This window comes from Saccostrea echinata, unplaced genomic scaffold (assembly GCF_033153115.1).
Source record: "Saccostrea echinata isolate AGI-Se365-2 ecotype Australia unplaced genomic scaffold, CSIRO_AGI_Sech_v1 ptg000064l, whole genome shotgun sequence".
Classification (NCBI taxonomy): Eukaryota; Metazoa; Mollusca; class Bivalvia; order Ostreida; family Ostreidae; genus Saccostrea; species Saccostrea echinata.
Window position 1 is genome coordinate 4,945,001 of NW_026889813.1, and position 23,369 is coordinate 4,968,369.

Below are 23,369 nucleotides of genomic sequence, written 5' to 3' on the forward strand. Positions count from 1 at the left end.
TCTGTAGCTTTTTTAATTTACTGAACTCATTTATTCTTTTAGCTCCTTTTCCTTTAATTTCGCAATCTCGTCGTTTTCTGTAAAGCTGTTACCACAAATTGGAGTCATTTATTGTGGAAGGTCATATCTGGAATTAAATAAATTTAAACTTTTTGGTATTTTTTCTCAAGAATATCAAGTCAATCATGTAATACAATTAATTTTTTAACTTAAAGTATACGATACTGACATATTTTTATGGACTTAAATTATTTTTTTTTTTATATCTGATTCATTCTTCAAGTAGAGACCTCTTTAAAAACGTAATCCATTCTGTATATCCAAGCAAAATCCTAAAATCAAAATACATGTCCTGAACATTATTTCATGTACATTTTGAATTCTTTGAAACAGAAAGATTAGGATAATTTATATACATGTTGATTTTTAATAGGAAAGTAGTCCATGATTTATCTATTTTCACAGATAATCATAATCTTAGCTGAATGGTTAGCCATTTTATGTAATACAACTTAGAAAAAATTTAATAGCATTGTAGAAAGAACAAGGTACGGTTTCAATACAAATCTTGCCCTGTGTTTTTCTTAAAAATGAAAGTGATGTAAAAAAAAAAATTAAAATTAATGTTTTCTGAATCATTGAAATTCCATGCAGAAAGATCTTGCAAATCATTTTTTCACTTGACCTTCTAAATGCTAATTGTGACGTCATAAACATGTGCATTTTCCCGTATTTTTAGGTCACCTGAGTCACTCAGGTGACATATTGCTATCTGTTTTCGTCCATCGTCGTGCGTCGTCCGTCGTTCGTCGTTCGTTGGTCGTAAACTTTTGAACATTTTCAACTTCTTCTCTGGAACCAGCAAACCAATTTCAACTAATTTTGACATATAGCATCTATGGGTGAAGGGAAACAAAAATTGTGAAATTCGTGGCCCCAGCAGCCCCCCTGTGGCCTGAGGGATGGGGCCAAAACCATCAAAATTAATGAAATCTTTAAAAATCTTCTTCTTTACTCTTGGACATCAAGCAGTCAAACTGTTGGCATGATTGTAATGAGCATTGAGCCCTCTACCAAAATTTTGAAATTCATGGCCCTAGGGTCAGGGGTTTTGGTACTAGGGCGGGGCTATATAGATCATATATATAGTGAAAGTGCATAAATTATTGAATTCACCAAAAACACAAAATTCCCCATGCGATTTAGCTTTAAATGCACTTTGGCTATCCTCACTTAGTAAGTACTGATTCCAAGAGATAACTGAAAAACAGATATCTGTTTTTTAAAACATTTATTACATTGCTTGCTAAATCCAAAAATTTCTGGGTTTTCTGCAGGGGTATCCGGATATCGAGTGCAGAATAACTCGTACGTAGTTTACGCTTACGATACAGGGTGTCCCAAAACTAATACAGACTATTTGATATAAAATTAAATAATCCTGATTATTTCTTTGAAAATCTTCTTCTCTACTTCTGGGTATTATTGAAACAAATTGAATACATAGTTATGATAAGCAAGGGTGACTCTACCAAAATTTTGTAATTCATGACCCCAGGGTCAGGGGTTCTGGTGCTCGGGTGGGGCTATATAGATCATATAGTGAAAGTGCATTATTTCTTTGAAAATCTTCTTCTCTACTCCTGGGTATTATTGAAACAAATTGAATACATAGTTATGATCAGCAAGGGTGACTCTACCAAAATTGTGACAGTCGTGACCCCAGGGTCAGGGGTTCTGGTGCTAGGGTGGGGCTATATAGATCATATAGTGAAAGTGCATTATTTCTTTGAAAATCTTCTTCTCTACTCCTGGGTATTATTTAAACAAATTAAATACATAGTTATGATACGCAAGAGTGACTCTACCAAAATTGTGAAATTCATGACCCCAGGGTCAGGGGTTCTGGTGCTAGGACATATCGGGCTATATAGATCATATAGTGAAAGTGCATTATTTCTTTGAAAATATTCTTCTCTTCTCCTGGGTATTATTTAAACAAATACATAATTATGATAAGCAAGGATGCCTCTTCCAAAATTGTGAATTTCATGGCCCCTGGATCAGAGGTTCTGATGTTAGGGCGGGGCTCTATTTATTATATAGTGAAAATGCATTAATGCTTTAAAATCTTCTCTGCACCTGGGCATGTCAGAGGCAAAAATAGTAAAAGTTTTAATAAGGAAGGGTATTTTAACCAGATTTTTTATCATCAGGACCATTTGGTCAAGTGGTCTGGTCCAGGCCAGGACTCTATTAATAGAATAAGAGAATTATGCAAGAATTTTTATTGTATAATACTAAAAGTACTTTCATAGTTTTAATGGTCAGGTACATGTAGACTTGTAAGTAATAGATAAATAAAAATGAGACAAAAATAACTTGTCTTATTAAATGTTCATCAAAGATCAAGAGAGGCTAATGTAAGAGATTTCAACAAGGAATTAAAAGAGTACAGAAGCACTGATTAGTTTGTTTATATAATGTCTGGTGAGAGTGATAAATGGGGAACAGATTAGATCCTAATTGATGAACTGTTAAGGAATACTACACTAGTTATTTTGTTGATCCTGATCATTCTATTTCTCTTGCTTTTGGGCAACAAAGCTTCATCTGTCAGTTTATTTACTCATGGATCCTCTAAATTGTTGTATTATACTCAGGTGACCGTTAAGGCGCTTGGACCTCTTGTCATAAAAAGTTGCAGAAGACACCAATTTTCCATGGAAATTTCTTTCAGATAATATTGTCCACAGGCATCGCCCACAAAGACTTTGTGATATGTGATTTTTCAAAGAATTTTACACAACATATCCGAAAATTATAGTGGGTGATGGCTGTGGACATTATTTTCTTAAGGAAAATAACCCTTGAAATGGGTCATTTTGAGGCTTTTTCTGTTTAAAACAGAGAATTGCATCAAATTAATGACGTCATATTTCCAGAATGGTACTCCTTCATACCATATTCTTTCCTGATTTATCACATTCATATACTCTACTAATATTTAAGCCAGTTTCAAAACTTTTTGAAGAAATTAAATTTTTAGGGCATAATAAAGTCAAAACTGTACCTTCTTCTTTGATTATTTTTTACTGTAACGAAATAGAAATTTATTGCAACAGGGATTTGCCTTACAAACTATCGTTTTCTTTCATTTACTATATTATGGAAAGTTAATAATTACCATCTAACAAAATCTTAGTATACGACAATGTATAGTTTACATTTTTATGCTCTAACTTGTTTTAAAAAGACATCATTAGGCCTATTAACTGTGCGATAACATTGATGGTCTTTACACCAAAATTATATAGTAGATAAGCTGCTTATGCATAAAATTAGCAACTGTATGGGTTATTAAATTTATGATTAGTTAATTAATATAACTTACCATTATATTTGGCACAGAACTGAACATCTCTACGACATCACGACGTACGTAAGTACAAAATGACGTCAATATTGAGTAGTATGGCGCGTCATAATCGACTTAAAATTATAGTCATATTTTCTAAACCGTTCACGGTAGCTCAGTCCATAGAGCGCTCGCCCCATGATCGGAAGGTCGTGAGTTCAAATCTCGGCCGCGACTGACCTAAGTCGATAAAAAATGGGTAGCAACTGTTCCTTCGCCATACACTCTGCACTTTGAAGTGAAAGTTGCGGGTCCTTCGGATGAAACCTTAGAAACCGAGGCCCTGTGTCAAGGTAGGCGTTGGCACGATAAAGATCCCTCACTGCTCAATGGCCCTGAGTGCCGAGAAAAGGTCAAAATTTGAAGCCCTTCATCGGTATGGTGACGTCTCAATATGAATGAAAAATTCTCCAATGGGACGTAAAACAATATACAAATCAATCAATCAATCATATTTTCTAATTTTTAGCTCACCTGAGCCGAAGGCTCAAGTGAGCTTTTCTGATCACATTTTGTCTGTAGTACGTCTGTCCGTCTGTCTGTATGTAAACTTTTCAAATGTTCGACTTCTTCTCAAGAACCACTGGGCCAATTTCAACCAAATTTGCCACAAAATATCCTTGGGTGAAGGGGATTCAAGTTTGTTCAAATGAAGGGCCACGCCCTCTTTCAATGGGGAGATAATAAAGAATTAGTGAAAAATTAATAGTATCTTTTAAAATTCTTCTTCTCAAGAACCACAAAGCCAGGGAAGATGAAACTCATCTGGAAGCATCCTCAGGTAGGGTAGATTCAAGTTTATTAAAATGATGACCCCAGGGGATTGGGATTGACCATAATGGAGGATCGAAAATTTTACATAGGAACATATAGAAAAATATCTTCTTCTCAAGAACTGAAAACCATGTTTAGTCATTTTGATATGGAAGCACCCTCAGATAGTGTAAATTCAATTTTGTTCAAATGATGACCCCCGAGGGTAGGGCGGGGCCCCGTAGGGGGATCGAAAGTTTTACATAAGAACATATAGAAAAAAATTTCTTCTCAAGAACAGAAAAGCTATGTTTAGTCATTTTGATATGGAAGCATCCTCAGGTAGTGTAGATTCAAGTTTGTTCAAATGATGACCCTTGGGATAGGGAGGAGCCACAATGGGGGATCAAATTTTTACAAAGAAAAATATGAGAAAGTTTTTAAAAATCTTCTCAAGTACAACAAAGCCATTTGTTATATTGACATGGAAGCATCATCAGGAAGTTTAAAATTCAAGCCCCCCCCCCCCCCCCGTAATCTTTTCAATACTGAACCGATTTGTGCTTTTGCCTTGCCAATGTGCTCAGGTGAGCGATGTGGCCCATGGGCCTCTTGTTAAATTAAAATTTTTATAAAAACTACTCCTCCGATTTTTGTTCTTGTGTTACATTGTTCTATACTGTGAATTTTCTAAGTGATAGAAATTCTGTTGCAATTTGTTTAAGGACGTTCGATCCTGAGCTTTTGAGCAGATTTTGGTCTTGAGCTTTATTTCTAAAATTCTGCATTATTTTTAAGTTCTAACATTAAATCTGGATTCTACAATGCAAATTATACTATATCCAATGAAAAAACCGCAATTAAATTCCATTCAAATAGGATTAAGCCAGGAACTATATTTTGTGGCGGAAGGTTTTTTAGAAGAAAATGATCATTTTTTCCCTTTTGAAATATATACAGTACTGTTAAGTTTAGATTCCTATTTTTCCATGCTGGTTGCACACAGAGCTATTTTGTGCATTGAAATGTTTAATGCTGGTTCTAAAATATTAATTAAATCAGTTTTTTGTGAATTCTATGATCATATTGTGACAAATATAGAAAATATATTCTGAAACTCCAGGAAAAAATTGAGCCAATTTTATCATAAAATTAACAGTTTTTTAGTAATATCTAAAAAATAACATCATAGACCTCCACTTTTGATTTTCTTTTCTGAATATATAAGATAACTCTGATCAATCTACTTAAATTCAGCAAAAGTTTAAGACTTTAAAATATTTTTCTTGCTTGTTAAATTTTTAATGCCCGAAAAATGACATTTTGTGAGTGCAGAAAGGTCAAATAATTGATTATGCGAAGCAATTTGAATTTTTTTTTTTTTTTGGTCACAATTTTAATGTGTCTTTTTTAAGAGAGAATAATTGCATACTTTGTCCCATGATTTATTTGGATAAAAAATATTGGAGGGAAAACGTCGAAGATGTTATTTTTGATTAAGACACAAATTCAGTGCAAAAAGGTCATTTTAAATGTACTGTAGCGCCAAAAGAAGCATATTGACCCCCATTTTTTGTTTGATTTTTAATTAAGCTATGTGTGTAGAAGCTAAAAATATACTTGACAAAAATAGTTTAAGACTTTAAATATCAGGATCCAATGTCGTTAAGGTCCATTATTTACTGACTGGACTATTATAAGAAATGAAAAATACTAAGTTTTTTGTTTGTTTGTTGTTTAACGTCCCTCTCAAACGAACAAAACAAACAAAAAAACTTAGTATTTTTCATTTCTTATAATAGTCCAGTCAGTAAAAAATGGACCTTAAACAAATTGCAACAGAATTTCAATCACTTAAAATACTAAGAATGCCTCAAATAAATTTCAGACCAATTGTACACAGGTATAAGTGATACATGTGCATGTATGTGTGTATAAGAACATTGCAAGAGGGAATGATTTATTTCGTTCGTTATATTTACCAGTCATAAATATACATATGAATAATCTTACCCATATTTACATGTACGTTTGTAATTTTCTGGCAATCGTTTAAAGGAATAAAATTCAAAATCTTATAAGTCCGAAATCACTTCTCAGATGGTTGTCCATATCAGTTCATATCCCGGCATGCAACAGGACGTTCGTATATGTTTTGGCAGATTTTTTTTTTACTTTGCTGAGGAGAAACACTTTGTATAAGTTATTCTTAACTTCTTAGTCTTAGTATGGAAGAGGCAAGTATTACGAATGACGAATTGAATTCGGGTTCAGAATTCTAACACTTACAAACAGTTGTGGAGGTCAAAGAAAACATGAACGTCAAGAAAATCTTCTTGCAGTTCAAAGAAAGAAACTAAGTAAACGAGAAAATTGAACAGTTAGAGAGCAGAGGAAGCGAAAGATTAGATACTTTGATGAGTTTTTTAAGAGAAAGCATTCAAATTTGTCAAATAGTGTTTTAGAGAATACAGTTTCTCCGAATTGCATGAAACAAACATGTCTCATAATTTGTTAGTGGACCAGGATACTGGTAAATGTAAGAAACATTATGTGTGCCTGAAATGGACGATATGATATCTTTAGCTCCAAGTGTTAGAGAATTCCGTGGGCTGTTAGGAGATAAATAATCCTCAGTACAATCTATTGCTGCCCTTGATATTGATAGCAATCAAAATAATTTGGACAGCAACAACAATAAATTTCAGAACTTGATAAGTAAACGTGATGAACATACAAAAACTCGAATGCAGTTTTTCTTCTACAGAGAAAGAAAAAAACTGGATTAGTTTTGGATAAAACTCAAGAGGAGATCTTGAAAAGTCACAGATAATTTCTGATCTTGAACGTTTGTTTGCTTATGGCGATGAATATAGACATTGTTTTCCAGTTCATCCAGACTCTTCAGCATCTCTACAGGTTCCAGGGGTAAGATGATATCTTGGAACCAATGTTAAGGAAAAACACGGGAATAAAGCCAAAAATTGGGGGGAAAGTAGGCATTTGATTTCTCATACCTTACAAGTATGGGTATTATTTTCATTAAGCTAGATGCAGCAAGCTCTAGGAACATTACTGAATTCTATATTAGCCTTTCAGGGTGCGGAGACCGTATGAGAAATTAAAGATTTCTTTTTAAATATCTACAAAATCACTTTAGTCAAATGGGGAGAGCAGGGAGTTTCCACCATTTGATAAGAAGGAAGACAGCAGCACATAGATCATATACTTAGAAACATATTCATAACAAACTTTTTGTCTGTCTTTTTGAGATGATGGTGATTTTGCCATTAAATTAGACGAGAAACTAAAGGAAAGGAAAGAACAGAAAGATTCTCCTAATGACTTAATTCCAGAATGAAATACAGAAAAAAAAAACGAATTTTCAGAAAATGCCAGTGACAGCTTTGTAAATTAAAAAAAAAACTAGAACAACTACTGTTATGACTAACAGAACATTTACTCAGAGGTCCAATTTCTCAATATACAGTCTTTTGACTACAAATCGAGAGAGGACAATTCAAGAAACACGTCTACATCTGCTACAATAGACAGAGTTGGTTCCTTCCGGATCCCAAAGAAATCCAGTAAATGACTTGAGATTAGAACCGGTAAACAAAATTGCAATGTTTCCCGAGATACCAACCGGGGATCGTCTCAAATGTTTTCTAGAAAATTGAAATCTTGTAACTCAAGACAGTTGGGTAGTATCAATAATCAACGAGGAGTACAAACTGGAATTCCTTCAAAACCTTAAGTTTCTAGGACTAAAAAAAAACAATAGTTCCACAAACACAAAAAACATTGTTTGTCAAAGAGGTGGAAGATTTGTTAGGTAAAATGCAATTGAGCCTGTCTCAAATGAGGAGAGTCAAACAGGTTAATACAGTCAGTTTTCCTTGTCCCCAAAAAAGGGTGGGAAAATGAGACCCATTATAAATTTAAGACCCCTTAACGAGTATCTCAAGAAGCAACATTTCAAAATTGACACATTAAACCATGGTTAAATCTGGTGAAACCAAACGATTGGGCAATTTCAGTCGATTTAACAAATGCACATCTACACATTCCAATGTTTTCAAAACACCGAATGTTTCTCAGATTTTGTGTAGAAAACCAATGTTTTCAATGGAAATCAATGTGTTTCGGAGCAACATCAGCACCCCGAGTTTTCCCCAAAATGATGTCTGTAGTAGTAGCATATTTGAAAACATACAATATTGGCCCAGCACTTTACCTAGCCGATTGGCTTATAGTAAAGCAATCAAAAGAAATACTATTTCAAGATCGACAAAAGTGGTTGAATCTATTGGGTTCACTAGGTTTGTGAAAGAGAAATCTAGAACTCACTTTGGAAATTGTGTACCTGGAAGCATTGTTTTTGTTCAAACAAAAAAAATAGTTCGTAATTTCATCTTAAAACAGGATGATAAAATTCATACGATCAACCCAAATGTTAATGCAGGATCAGAGAACAACCAAAGATTTTCTCAAATGGTTAGAAGTAGTTGTCTTGTGCAAAGATCTCATTCCAAATGCTCGCCTAATTTGAGGCCTATTCAGTTGCATTAATTAAGATTATTGAAACCAAATTATGTTCTAATTCGTTTCAATCAAACGAACTTAAATTATTTACAAAAAGAACAAAACACTTGTATAGGAAAGAAGCGCTGATTTGCCTGTATTTATTTACACGTACAATTACGTATATACATACTTTAAACTTGACTTCTTTCTGTAATAAAGAAAATAAATATAAGAGCAAATTTATGACTTTTTTTTTAAATAAAAACATCACAATCTTATACAGTCTTTCGTTATGATAAGCGTACATGCCCTCAATTTCATTTCTTATGTGAGTAAGTAAATCATTTATTATAGGTACAACATGAACATGACATATGAACGGTTGGTAGGGTGGGTGGGCGTTTGTAAATAAGGTAGAGACAAGCCTTCGAATATGTGAAAATCGTGCTCAACTTGAATACCTGTTACACAGGTTATTGATTAAAATAGTAACCAATGTCTATTGATTTTTTAATAGGACCACAATACAGAACATGTGTTCTAATACATATGATAATTTATGTTTTAATTCGTTTCACTCAAACAAGCATAAATTATTTACAATAATAACAAAACACTTGTATTGTGAAAGAAGCGCTGATTTGCCTGTATTTTTGGCTATAAAGGACAATTGTTTGATCCAAAAAAAGAATTCTTACTCTGTCCTTGCTGAAATATTTTTTCTGGATTCTAAAACTCAATAACATCTTGTACGCACTCAAGGTAAGTTAAATCTCTGCAAAAAATAAAAGTTCAAAAAGGAGAAGAGCACTTCGGGACAATAAGTGTACCCCTGGCCTTACAACTTATAAGGTATATGATTGTCTTGATAGTCATAATAACAGGTGACACAAGCCATTTGTTTTCATTACACAGTTTTGACAAAAACAATCAACACTTTCAGAAACTGGATTCCAAAACAATGAATTAGATCTCTAACTTTTTATTATAGGAACTCGCAAAGTGATCGATTGTATAAGGGCCCCATAATTTATTCATGAAATTGAAAAATTCGTTAGTAACGCCCCAGTCTTCATAATGTATAATATTACCAATATAATCGGCTTTAAAATTTTCCTGTCTTGGAATCCATTGAATATCAATACAAATGCCTCTCTGGATACACACAGAAAAAATACACATTGAAAACTTTTGCAATCCAATTTCATACTCCCAAAATGTACAATTTTAACACAGGCTTGGTTATCCATAACCCATTTTAAAGTTTTTGAGTAAGTTTATCTTGTAAGCAAATCAAAGTCTGTTCAATAGCTCTTAATTCACACCATGTGGACCGGAACTCTTGCTGGCTTCATGCTCTTTCCACATTAAATGAAATACTTTTTTTATTTAATTCAACCGTATATGTGCCTGCAGCTACATTGCTTGCATCTGAATAAACAATGATGTATTTTTCCAAAACTTCACACAATTTCTTTTTGATTGAAACATATATATTTAACAACCATAAATTTTAACTCTTTCAAAACATGTTCCAATCCTTCCGAGATCATAACACAATTCGACGATGAGCTTTACACAATTTTCTTATAACAAAACCGTGTCACGATACCATAGACGTTTCCAAAAACAGGATTGAGTAAAATGATTTTTTCCCGTAATTGTTTCCAGTTGTCGAGCAGTAATTTTGGGCATTGTTTTTTATACACACTCTAATGAAGTTTTAAGATCTTCAATACGTCTGTCAGAAATAGAGTACCGTCAACAGAACTCCAGATCAATCCAAGACATTTTATCGTCTGAACAGGTTGAAAAAATTTTTTTTCAAAATAAATCAATGTAGTTTGAATAAATTTTGCAACATTTTAACACTGAGTTTTTGTTAAGGTTAGACCGTCGTGTAAATACATAACAATGTCTATGAAATTTTTCTTTGAAGTATTTTACAATAGGGCGTTAGCATTTTGTAAAATGCTGAACTCCGAGTTGAAGTCCGAAAGGTAAAGCTGTAAAACAATACCATTTTTTATTCCATGAAAACCCTAACTATGTTTGAGACTTTGGTGAAATATCGAAATGATGGTAACCTGATCGTAAATTAAATTTTATGCAAATACTTTCCTGAAGTATTCTAAAGCTATACTTTCCAGTCTTCAAATTTTATACGTTCTTTTTTGATGTATGTAATTAGTATACTTAAATCCAAACTTAAAAGCTTTTTATGTTTGTTTTCTGCTACCCTTAAAAGACTAATGAAAAATGGCTGGAAAGGAACTTCAACAATACATTCAGACGCCAGCAGCTCTTGAATAGCAGTGGATGCAAAATCATTGTTTCTTAATGCAGATTTATTGTAAGACAAACACATTGAAGGAGGGTTATATAGAAAAGGAATGTCATAACCCGATCTAATGATTTTTAAAATTGACTCATAGGTGTTCATGCTCTCCCAAAACGTAATATGCCAAAACAAATTTTCTTTATGCCTTTTGAAGACAAAAAATGCACTTTCATTATCAATTACATCAATTCAATCAATGTACTGAAGAATGCTGTTATCACTGTAATCGCATGTAATATCAAAATACTTATCTTCCACATCACTTATGTTGTGTTGTTGACAGATCGTTGTTTATTTTTCCAATGCTCGTATTTGAAACATATGTCGGATGGCTTGTGGGGTTCTTTGTGTCCCACGAAAAAGCACTTGTTGTGAATGTGGATATGCAAGAAAAGGCTGAGTACATATAGCACCAACAGAAACATGGGTTTGAGTGGTCAGTTGGGTGGCAGATCCAGCGGCGGCGGACATATAGTTTCAATTCCCCGAGACGCCCCGATACGGCTTTAGCCTGTATTTAATCCGGTACTGCTTGAGGCTCCTAAGGGCACTCCGTATTTTCCTCTCATCGTCCGAGTCTTCTGCGATGTCGTTTATATTCATTAACCGTTTTCCAACCTGCTGGGGACGAGTCGGCGATTCTAAAATGTTCATTCCTAACATCAATGTCATGAATGATCTCCCTAATAATTGACAAAGATATCTGGTCACCTTTGGATTTAGCAATTTTCTCCAATTTAAGTACCTTCTCTTTCAGGTCGTCGTTAAATTCGTAATGAATCCTATTTCCTTCTGATTTAAGTTTATTGGCAATGTTGTCCTTCACTTTCTTATGTAACTGCTCTGTTTGTATAGTTTCTCAGTGAGTTCTACAAACTGATTTTTGATGACAGTTGTAAATAAACTAACGTCGTCTGTCAAATATGGTGAAGATTCGCTTTTCTTATTTTCTTTACTAAATTCCAGTTCGTCGGGATTTTCTTGACGAGACATTTGGACGTGTAAATAAGGCAGAGACAACCCTTCGAATGAGTGAAAATCGTGCTCAACTTGAATACCTGTTACAAAAGTTATTGATAAAAATAGTAACCAATGACTATCAATTTTTAATTAGGACCACAACACAGAAAACGTATTTGTTAATACATATGATAAATTATTTTCTCTAGACTTGGAGAAAAATAATTCCTATTACACAGCATCTAATAAACCATCTACAGTGGTGGATATATTCAGTGAAGATTTCCAAGTGCAGATCTTTGCAACTGGAAGAAACTGGGGTGACCATAACCACGGATGTTTCCTTGACGGGGAGGTCACCTAAACAATCAAATAGGTCAAGGAAATTGGGAAATGTCTTCAAATTAACTGTATTGAGATGGAAGCAGTGTTTTTCTCTGAAACATTTTCAAAAACAAGTTCAAAACAAAACAGTTTTGATCAGATGTGACAACAGATGGCAATAAATTATTGTTGACTTTACTTGGGCCATATCAGCTGTAACTTCTTTGACCATTTCAAAATGAATTGTTAAGACAATACATATAGCTAATCAAAACAAACACAAAAGTAAAAGGCTGTTGTACAAGAGTATTGGGACCATCTTGGGCTTTATTCAATGATTTTAATGATGCATTGATGAAGTAAATTTTAGATTCTGCAGATTTTGTAATTTCTATCTGAGAGATGTAGGTGTCAGTGTCCAAGTTTTTAAATATTCTGAAAATAATTAATTTTATGATTAATGTGTAAATAGTTTTTTGTTAGAGATGTTATCATCTCCGGCGAGTTGCGAGTTAGAACATTTATTGTATATACAATAGTTTTGAACCACTCAATATACGTACATAGTATATGATGGACAAAATGACTAGTGGCAAATAAAAATTGCTGCTCTTGAAATTCAAATTCTTAGGTAAGAAAATTTTTCTTTTCCTCCATCCATTACAAATTGCTTTTGATACTGATTTATCTTCATGTATATTTATGAGTGGTAAGTATAACGAACGAAATAAAATTGAAAAACTTGTTATAAAGTTTCAATTTTATGAGGGAGTTATACTTAATTACCGGTCAATTTTCCCACTTTCCACCCCTAAGAAAAATATTTTTTGGAAGGTATATTCTTCATATACGTAGCTCAGTCGGTATAGCGTTCGCTCCGTGATCGGAAGTTAGTGTGTTCGAATCACTGACTTAATTCGAAAAAAATAGGTACCAACTGTTCCTTCGCCAAGCGCTCGGCGCTTTGAAGTGAAAGTTGGGGGTCATTCGGATGAGACCTTAAAAACCCAGTCCCCGTGTCACGGTATGCGTTGGCACGATAAAGAACTGCTCAATGACCTTGAGTGCCGAGTAAAGGTCTAAATTTGAAGCCCTTCACCGGTGTATGGTGACATCTCTACATGAGTGAAAAATTCTCGAATGGGACTTAAAACAACATACAATTGATCATATAGGTTGGGAGCGTTCTGTTCGGAGCTTATATGAACTAATATGGGCAAGCGTTTGAGATGTGATCTTGGTCTTATAAAATGTTGAACCTTATTTTTTAAACACTTCGCAGCACAGTTAAGGCTACAAAAAGGGGGCGGAGCCTAATTTGTACTTGAAAAATAACTATGACATCATACAAAATCAACAATTCTTAAAAATTCCACAAAATGAGGTGATTGGCTATTTTAAACTGTAGGATACCATCACACTACATCAAAACTTACTACAACATGCTGTTTTGTCGTTAGTTAAATCACACATAACATGGTATAAACAAGTCACTGATCGCAATGCACTTGTCGATGTGACGTCATTTCGTAAAACTTGACGCAGTTTGTATGCAGTGAGATGCGGATCAAGTATATTTTCTCAACGAAAAAATATATTCTATAATTAAATAAAATATTATTTACAGATATTTCATAGGCCATTAACTTGGATTCAGTGTCTTCTTTACGATTTTATTAATATATTTTTCATATATTTCCTATTTAATTGATACTGCCGTATATATGTATGCAAGTACATCGGAGGATAATGGTCTTAATAAATCGATCTAGTGCAAGGGCATACACTCAATGGATCATAGTAAGCTTTTACAAATCAACTCTAGAAGTATTAAGGTATCTGAAAAGTGCTGCGATCCTGATGAAATCTTGAAAATAATTTAATTATATCTATATTTAATGCCGTTGACCAGCAAAAAAATACAGCATTCAGTCATACAAATACGATTTTAACAATGAAATAGCAGAATTTAGATAGGATCGCAGCACTTTTCAGAAACAACAATACGTGATGAAAATATTTATAAACTAAACTTAGGATTTTAACTTGGTTATGCCCTTGCACTAGTGAAATTGATAGATGACCTCAATACTGCAAGTAAATGTGCTAAAATCACGTGACTGCCGGCATCACGTGACAAGTCTAAATATAAAATCTAATCGTCCTCAATATGTAGTTATTAACCATAATTACAATTGTCTGATATAAATAATGTACTAAAAATAATCGCCATCCTGATTATGAATACATTTCCATTGCGCACCTTAACTGTACTGCGTTTACGCGGGTTATGAACGTTAATAATTAAGGGTCCTAATGTGTGTATATTTATGACAGGTAAGTATAACTCACACATTTTGTTCAATTGTATGCTAATTATGATTAAGCATGCATTTTTCTTATAATTCTACCAACAATTGCATTTTTCTTCAGGAAAGCAGTTCTGTTTTTATTTTGACTACTTCCTTTATGGACGAGGATCAATAAGGATCTCCACAATAGACATTTCGCACTTGGAATCTACGGTAGCAGATCTGTCTGGGTCACAGCAGAAGTGGACAACCAAAGACACGCAAATAAATGGAAAAAAACTTATACATAAGGTAGATCACTTTTAAAAGAGATTCAATAAGTGACCTGATAATTTTTTTCTTCCAATTTCAAGTTTCTCTTTTATTTTCGTGTAATCACACATTCTTATATATATATATATATATATATATATATATATATATATATATATATATATATATATATATATATATATATATATATATAAATCATAAAAGAAAAAGAAAATGCACAGTTTCCAAATTTCATTTAACACAAGCGCTTTCTGGATTTAACAATTTAACAACAGGTGTGCATACTTTGAACTGATTTGTTTTGCTTGGTTACGTTAACTATGACGTCATGAAGTCATGAGTGTCTTTGCAGGGAAGGAATAAATCCATTATGTCATAGTATAACGTAAAAGCTCGGGAAAATTGAATTGGACAATATATATATCATGATTTTCTCAGGTTATATGAAAGTTTTTTAACGATATAAATGACTTACAACAAGTGATTATATAATTGATTATATAAGTGATACATACATGTATCACCTCCAAATGAATTACCGTCTCTGTAGCTCAGTCAGTAGAGCGCTCACTCCGTGATCGGTTAAGGGTTCAAACTCCGGCTGCAACTGACCTAAGTCGATGAAAAAAGGTAGCAACTGTTCCTTCGCCATGCGCTCGAAACTATAAAGTGAAATTTGATGATCTTTCGGATAAAACCGTGGCCCTGTGTCAATGCAGGCTCAATGATCCTGAATGAGAGCCAAGTATATGTTTAAATTTAAAATCCTTCACCGGCATATGTAAACGTCCCTATATGTTTGAAAAATTCTCGAACGGGACATAAACAGAAAAAAATCAATAATTCTGAATGAATGTGTTCACAGTAAATATTTTATCTTTTTCCCATGCAATTAAATCTATTTTATAATATAGATAAAGATCAGAATGGAGGAGAGGACTGCTATTGACAGAATTATCGTAGCAGGGTCCAGATGTGGTGAGAGAATGTTACTCTATATCGATGAATTTTTTAAAATAATTAAGTTAAATGGTATGTTGAACATAACAAAGAAAGTAATTTAATTTATTGAACATATAATCAAAACTATCATATATGTTGTATATTTGGCTTATTAGTTTGTTCAAACTGGACATTTGGTCAAAACTGTGACAAATGCGCCTGTGTCCGAATGCACACACAATCCTGTGACAAAACCACCGGTGCGTGTCTATGTAAAAAAGGATTTACTGGAGATGCCTGTCAGTGTGAGGCTAATGGAAAACCCTGTCTCCGTGGTAACTCTTTTATTCTAAGCTGTTTTTCAACTCCATTTTCATTTAAAAATATACTTCACAACTCTGTACAGTTTAAAATATGGATATGGTTGCATTTTATAAATATGAATTACTGTTTTAAAATGAAGAAATTGAATATAAGTAATTAAATGTGATAGATCGTCTTTTATTTTGTAATATATCTTATAGATTGGCAACAAATTAACTTATGGTATAAATTACTGTGAAAGCACATATTTTCGTGGGATTAAATGTTCGAGGTTTGCAGAAAGAAATTTGTTCGGTGATTTGATTTTCTAGGTAGGGAAAAGTTGAGTACTTATGTATATGAAAGTCTTATTTCCGAATTCGAGGATCTCTTCATATCTCGAAAAACGAAAATTAAACCCCCATGAAAATCAGTGATTTCACAGTATATATAACATTATAACTCTACATTTCAAATGAAACCTAATTTTAAAAAAAAAACATTCTTAATGATGGTGTCAACTGGAAAAACTAAAATTCAGTAACATAATTGCCTCCCTGCCCTCTCCATCAGGTGTAAGATTGGTGAATGGAAACACAACAAACATGGGCAGAGTAGAAGTGGTCACCGAAGGCATATGGTCCACAGTCTGTGACGGAAACTGGGATGATAATGACGCAACAGTTGTTTGCAAACAACTAGGGCTTGGAAAGTCAGTTTATAATTTATGAAGTAGTTTTATATGCTTTTAGAAATCACTGTCATTTTTTATATTATTTATTATCTTTTTCTACATTTCTTCTACATTCTAAATTATTAAAATTTTGTTCTCTCCGCGCATTTAAAGCGTAATAAAGATATCTTAGTTTTTAGCTTACCTGAGCTGAAAGCTCAAGTGAGCTTTTCTGATCACATTTTGTCTGTCGTCCGTCTGTAAACGTTTCACATTTTCGACTTCTTCTCCAGAACCACCGGGCCATTTTCAACCAAACTTGTCATAAAGCATCCTTGGGTAAAGGGGATTCAAGTTTGTTCTAATGAAGGGCCACGCCTTCTTTCAAGGGGAGATAATTAAAAAATTAGTGAAAATTTGGGTGGTATCGTTTAAAAATCTTTTCAAAAACTTCTGGGCTGAAAAAGTTGAAACTTATGTGAAACCTTCATTACATAGTGTAGATTTAAATTTATTCAAATCGTGACCCCCGGGGTAGGGTGGGGCCACAATGGGGGATCAAATTTTTACATAGGAATATACGGGAAAGAATCTTTAAAAGTCTTCTCAAGAACAACAAAGCCACAACCAATCATACTGATATGGGAGCCACAATTAGTCATATTGATCTGGAATCATCCTCAGGTAGTATAGATTCAAATTTGTTCATATCATGACCCCATGGGGTAGGGTGGGGCCACAATGGGGGATCTAAGTTTTACATAGGAATATATAGTAAAAATCTTTAAAATCTTATTCTCAAGAACAACAAAGCCAGGGTTAGTCATTTTGATATGGAATCATCCTCAGGTAGTGTAGATTCAAGTTTGTTCAAATCATGACCCCATGGGGTAGGGTGGGGCCACAATGGGGGATCTAAGTTTTACTTTGGAATATATAGGAAAAATCTTTTAAAAAATCTTTTGAAGAACAGGAAAGCCATGAAAAGTCATATTGATATGGAAGCATCCCGAAGTATTGTAGATTCAAGTTTGTTCAAGGCATCCTCCAGTAGTACGGTGGGGTCATAATGGGGGATCAAAGTTTTACAAAAAAAAAAACATATATAAGAATGAAATATATGAAGATAACGAACAGTATTCAAGCTCAAAAGTCCATTTAACAATACCAAAAAGGAGCAGAGCAAACACGGACCTCCAAAACATCAGAGGTGGGATCAGGTGCCATGGAGGAGTGAGCATCCTCTGCCGACCGGTCACACCAGGCGTGTGTTCCTTGTCATGATCGGAAGATAACGGAAAAATCCTTCGACAATCCAGTGTGTAAATAATGGCCTAATAATTAATATGAAAAACGTCAGTCAGCATTTGACTCAAAGATAAATTGTATTTGCTGACAAGGTCATTGTATCGACCATAGAACTTACGAAATGATGACTTTAAACGAGACTTCTGATATTCTCGTTTCATCAACTTGTTTGTTAATAATTTACCTCGTTTTAGAAATTGTACATACGCAGGGCATGCTCTTGCGTATCGAATCAACTGAGAGGTCCGTGAGGAAATATCTTTAAAAATCTTATTCTCAAGAACAACAAAGCCATGACTAGTCATATTGATATGGAAGCATCCTCAGGTAGTGTAGATTCAAGTTTGTTCAAGTCATGACTCCCCCCCCCCCCCCCCAGGTAGGGTGTCAGACTTCTTTAAAATTCCGTTTTCAAGAACAGCAAAGCCATGATTAGTTATATAAATATAGAAGCATCCTCAGAAAGTTTAGATTCAATTTCATTCAAGAACACTTGATCAAAGCTTTACATATGAATATAAAGGGGGAATTTGAAATCTGATGACGAAGAACAGCAAGGCCATATTGACTCAGGTGAGCGTTGTGGCCCATGGGCCTCTTGTTTTCTTGAGGAAAGAGGAATATTTCGTTTTTGTTACACTGTGTTTAGTTCTGGTATCGCAATGAAGAATGCTGCTTTTGGAAAAGGAGTTGGTCCTATTCATGTAGACAAATTTGCCTGTAAAGGAGATGAGAATGATTTGTTAAAATGTTCATTCACTAGATCTTCATGTGACCACTCTGATGATGCAGGAGTAGTATGTGGTAGAGTTTTTTTTTAAATAAAATCTTTATATATTTATTGTGTTAAAGTATTTTTTTTTAATTTAAAGTAGTAAAAGATGATCAATTAGATGCTTCATTCAACTTCAGTCAATCAATCGAATATAATTCGACTGAGAGATGGTACAGACCGGACAAATGGTCGTCTAGAGATCAAACTTGACGAAAGTGGATCCTGGGGCAGAGTTTGTAGCCAACGTTTTGGAGAATCGGATGCCAGAGTAGCATGTCGACAGTTAGGTCTACCCACGTAAGTAAAATAGTTTTCTCTTCTTTTTGTACGATAAATGGGTGATGAGATATCTCGTATAAAGCACACATGAGAAATCATATGAATTATCCATAAATATGAGTGAAGAAATGATAAATTCTATTTGTTTTCTTTGAAGAGGTTTGTCGAGGCCTACCCTGCAAAAAATATTCCCTAGGGTGAGATATATCAGTTCCTCACTCATATATATATATATATATATATATATATATATATATATATATATATATATATATATATATATATATATATATATATATATATATATATATACGTTGATAAGTTAAATTCTTGGTACAGTAAAAAATACTTAAATAAATGAAAACAGAATGCTACAGTCCAAATTAAATAAAATCTTTACTGTTGGCGCTTTCAGCCATGTTGGCTCTTCAGACAGTTATGAAAAGTTCAAAACGTTGCCAATAACGTTGCTAATGACGTCTTAGGTATTATGACGTCACAATGAAGTTTGTGGTAGCGGCTACATGAACTTTTTCAACGCAGTTAAAATACAACGTATAATTAAAGCAAGAAATAATATAAAATCTGTGAACACATAATCTATCATTTGCGATTTAGTTTTGGATTAAACAGTCTTATAAAATAGTCCTCTTTGGTTACACGGGCGCTTTCATCCGATGTCCACATTTTGTAGAACGGGAAAATCTGAAATTTTCCTTTACCACACTCAGCAAAATGTTCTGAACATGGGGTGCATCTGACAGTTTCGTCCCTTATATGTTGTTTGTGAACCCTAACTCGTGCGTTGAGTTGATTTGTCTGCCCTATATAATGTTCTCCACAGGTAGGGCATATTGCACAGTAAATCAAATTTGAAGATTTACAATTCATACTGGTATTTGGTTTTAAAATTTTCCCGTTTTTAAGTGTAATATGTTCGCCCTCCTGAATGAAATCACACGTTCCACATCGGGGGTCACCACACTTTTTGACGACTCTCTGGTTGCTAGAGGAAAATTTCGCTTTGGTTAAAATCCGCCTCAGGTTTGGTGCTTGTCTTCTGCTGTTAATTATTGACGATTTGTCCAGAAGATTTTTCATGTTTTCAGATTGTTCTAATGTTGGAAAAAATCGTTTCGCTGAATTTAGAATATTGTTTAAAGTTTAGAATATTGCGATTGTTTAATCGCAAATGATAGATTATGTGTTCACAGATTTTATATTATTTCTTGCTTTAATTATACATTGTATTTTAATTGCGTTGAAAAAGTTCATGTAGCCGCTACCACAAACTTCATTGTGACGTCATAATACCTAAGATTTTTACGACGTCATTAGTAACGTTATTGGCGACGTTTTGAACTTTTCATAACTGTCTGAAGAGCCAACATGGCTGAAAGCGCTAACAGTAAAGATTTTATTTAATTTGGACTGTAGCATTCTGTTTTCATTTATTTAAGTGTATATATATATATATATATATATATATATATATATATATATATATATATATATATATATATATATATATATATATATATATAAATATATATATATAAAGCACATTTTACAGCAACTCTTAAACTAACATAACTGCCCTAAGTGAAGAAATATTAATATAGAAATATTGAGAATGACCGTGTAGTGTACGGCAGCGCCGCGAGAATTCCATCGGCATCGAAAGCAAGTTTTTTGACTTGCCTAGATAGCCGAGCGGTCTAGCGCGCTGTTCCTGTACTGCTAGGAGACAGGTTCCGTTGGTCGAGAGTTCAACCCCGGGCTGGGCCGGAAGTGGGTATTCTTATAAAAAGTGAATTTCTTTGTGCTTTCTATATATATATATATATATATATATATATATAATGAGTTTTATTTTCCCCTCATCATCTAAGAGAATCAGAATAATTGTACATTTTTCTTACGTAAAGCTAAAAGTATTTACTTTTTGTACACTCATATATCGTGCTTCAAAATCGAAGCCCTGGGAGTTTCTAGGCTTTCCATAGCACTTAACTGTACACCATTAATTGAAAAAAATAAAAGGAAAAGTGCTATCAAAAGCCGTTTTTTCTTAATACCCATAAATCTCTCTCTCTCTCTCTCTCTCTCTCTCTCCATGTACTGGCAGTGTGCAATGTTGGATGTGATATACCTGTACTCTCTCTGTAGATAAATGCATATCGCCTTTTTATATGTTTCACTTAGGGTTTCCGATTTTTTCTACATATATTTTGCTGATTTTTGGTATGTTGATCTATCCTGTTTTTAATATGTCTGATTGAAAGTATGTTGCAACTTTTCTAATAAAAATGAAATCTATGGGAAAAAATAGTCTTTCGTACATGTATAAGCTATTTAAACATCGCATTTTATGAGGATTGAAGTCCACAGAAAAACCTAATACCACAGTCATAAAAAAAAATCATTAAGCTATATTGTTTTGTCATGTTTTGTAGGAGATCTGTTGAAGCAAAAACTTATGCACCAGGATCAGGAACGATTCTTTTAACCAGACTGGGATGCAATGGGGATGAAGATGCTATTCAGTTGTGCTATGGGATCAGAAATCCCAGTAGTTGTCGTTATTATGATGACGCCGGTATTTCTTGCTCAAATGGTAATTCTTTTCATTTTCATTGAAAACTGGATTTGCAGCTGTATACCAGTTGTTTCTGATATTAAAAGTAATTAGATGAAAGTGGATTCTGTTCAGTTTTCATGACATGTAATATTCCTTCGTTTCTGAGAGAGAGAGAGAGAGAGCGAGAGCAATATATATTTAAGATAAAATTAAAGCATTTTTTTTCTTTTTATAAGATTGTCCGTCATTCACATATGGAAAAGAATGTGAAGATGACTGTAATTGCGACCGTAGTAATTCCTTGTCATGTGACAAAGACACTGGGGAGTGCATGTGCAAGAGTGGATGGTCAGGTACCCGTTGCACGTGTGAACGACGAATAAAATGTGACGAAAATTCGTACTGTGACGGGTTCAAATGCCTCTGTAATGATGGCTTTTTCAGGAAACCAACCAACTGCTCAGGTGGGAAAACAATTTTGATACACCGTTGACCTCTGTATGAAAATAATTATATAACTTTTGCATTTATATCTAATTATTTTACTCAACAAAATGCATTATTACACACAGTACTAAATAGACTTGTTGGATGTGGATCATATTAAAGATCTTAGTTATATATATTGTTTAAGAAACATCTTGATTAGAGAACATATTTATGCATATTTAGATATAAGAGTTCCTCCTTTTCCGTCATTATGTGTCATACTTCTTAAAACAATTTTTAAAAAAAAAACGCTGATCCTGTAAAATATATTTAATTACATGGTGAATGGAAACTTAATTTATTGCTTTAGTAATAAAATTTTGATGTTTTAAGAGAAAATTTGGGAAAGCAGTTGCTCCATCGTCTTGAGATGATTGTCAAGGCTCATTTGCGTCTTATCATGATCATGGCCTAATTGATGCACATTCTTTTTACAGATGTCACAGACGTATTGTATTCCTGTTCGTTTGAAACAGATTTTGAAACATGTTCGATTAAGAACTATGGATTAATGCAATGGACGAAACACTATGTAAGTGTTTACATCGAATTCTGAATGTTATTCTGCTTAACTTTCACTGAATTATGGAATGAAAATAAAACTTTTACAGAATGGGACACCTAGTTATAACACAGGTCCTTACAGGGCAAAAGAGGGGATATACTACGTGTATACAGAAGCATCCTCGCAATCCACTGGCAATAAAGGAGTAATGAAAATACCAGTTTCCAATTTAAATTTCAGTATGTCGCTTTGGCTTTTCGAGTAAAATTTGCTTTGAATAATAAACATTAATATTAATTTTTCTTATGATGAAATTTGAAGATAACAAATATCTTGGATTTGGTACTTAGCATGAAATATATGGAAATAACGAACAGTATTCGAGCTCAAAAATCCATTTAACATTACAAAATAGAAGCAGAACAACACGGACCTCTAAGACATCAGAGGTGGGATCAGGTGCCACGGAGGAGTGAGCATCCCCTGCCGACCGGTCACACCGCCGTGTACTCCTTGTCATGATCGGGAAATAACGGAAAAATCCTTCGACAATTCAGTGTGTAAATAATGGCCTCACAGATTTTTTGGAAGACCTGATCTAAAAAA

At 33.7% G+C, this 23,369-nt stretch overlaps 1 protein-coding gene across 1 annotated transcript in view; it reads left to right on the forward strand.

Annotated features, from left to right (window-relative positions):
- The window catches only part of LOC133175691 (scavenger receptor cysteine-rich type 1 protein M130-like), a 72,467-nt gene extending 49,439 nt beyond the window's left edge, over positions 1 to 23,028 (forward strand). The window contains exons 3-12 of the mRNA XM_061310800.1: positions 14,757 to 14,926; positions 15,823 to 15,886; positions 16,027 to 16,185; positions 16,727 to 16,865; positions 18,784 to 18,938; positions 19,047 to 19,206; positions 21,645 to 21,805; positions 22,006 to 22,233; positions 22,696 to 22,790; positions 22,870 to 23,028. Of these exons, the coding sequence (XP_061166784.1) occupies positions 14,757 to 14,926; positions 15,823 to 15,886; positions 16,027 to 16,185; positions 16,727 to 16,865; positions 18,784 to 18,938; positions 19,047 to 19,206; positions 21,645 to 21,805; positions 22,006 to 22,233; positions 22,696 to 22,790; positions 22,870 to 23,028 (1,490 nt within the window). The remainder of the gene's footprint in view (positions 1 to 14,756; positions 14,927 to 15,822; positions 15,887 to 16,026; positions 16,186 to 16,726; positions 16,866 to 18,783; positions 18,939 to 19,046; positions 19,207 to 21,644; positions 21,806 to 22,005; positions 22,234 to 22,695; positions 22,791 to 22,869) is intronic.
- Positions 23,029 to 23,369: the final 341 nt, after the last annotated feature.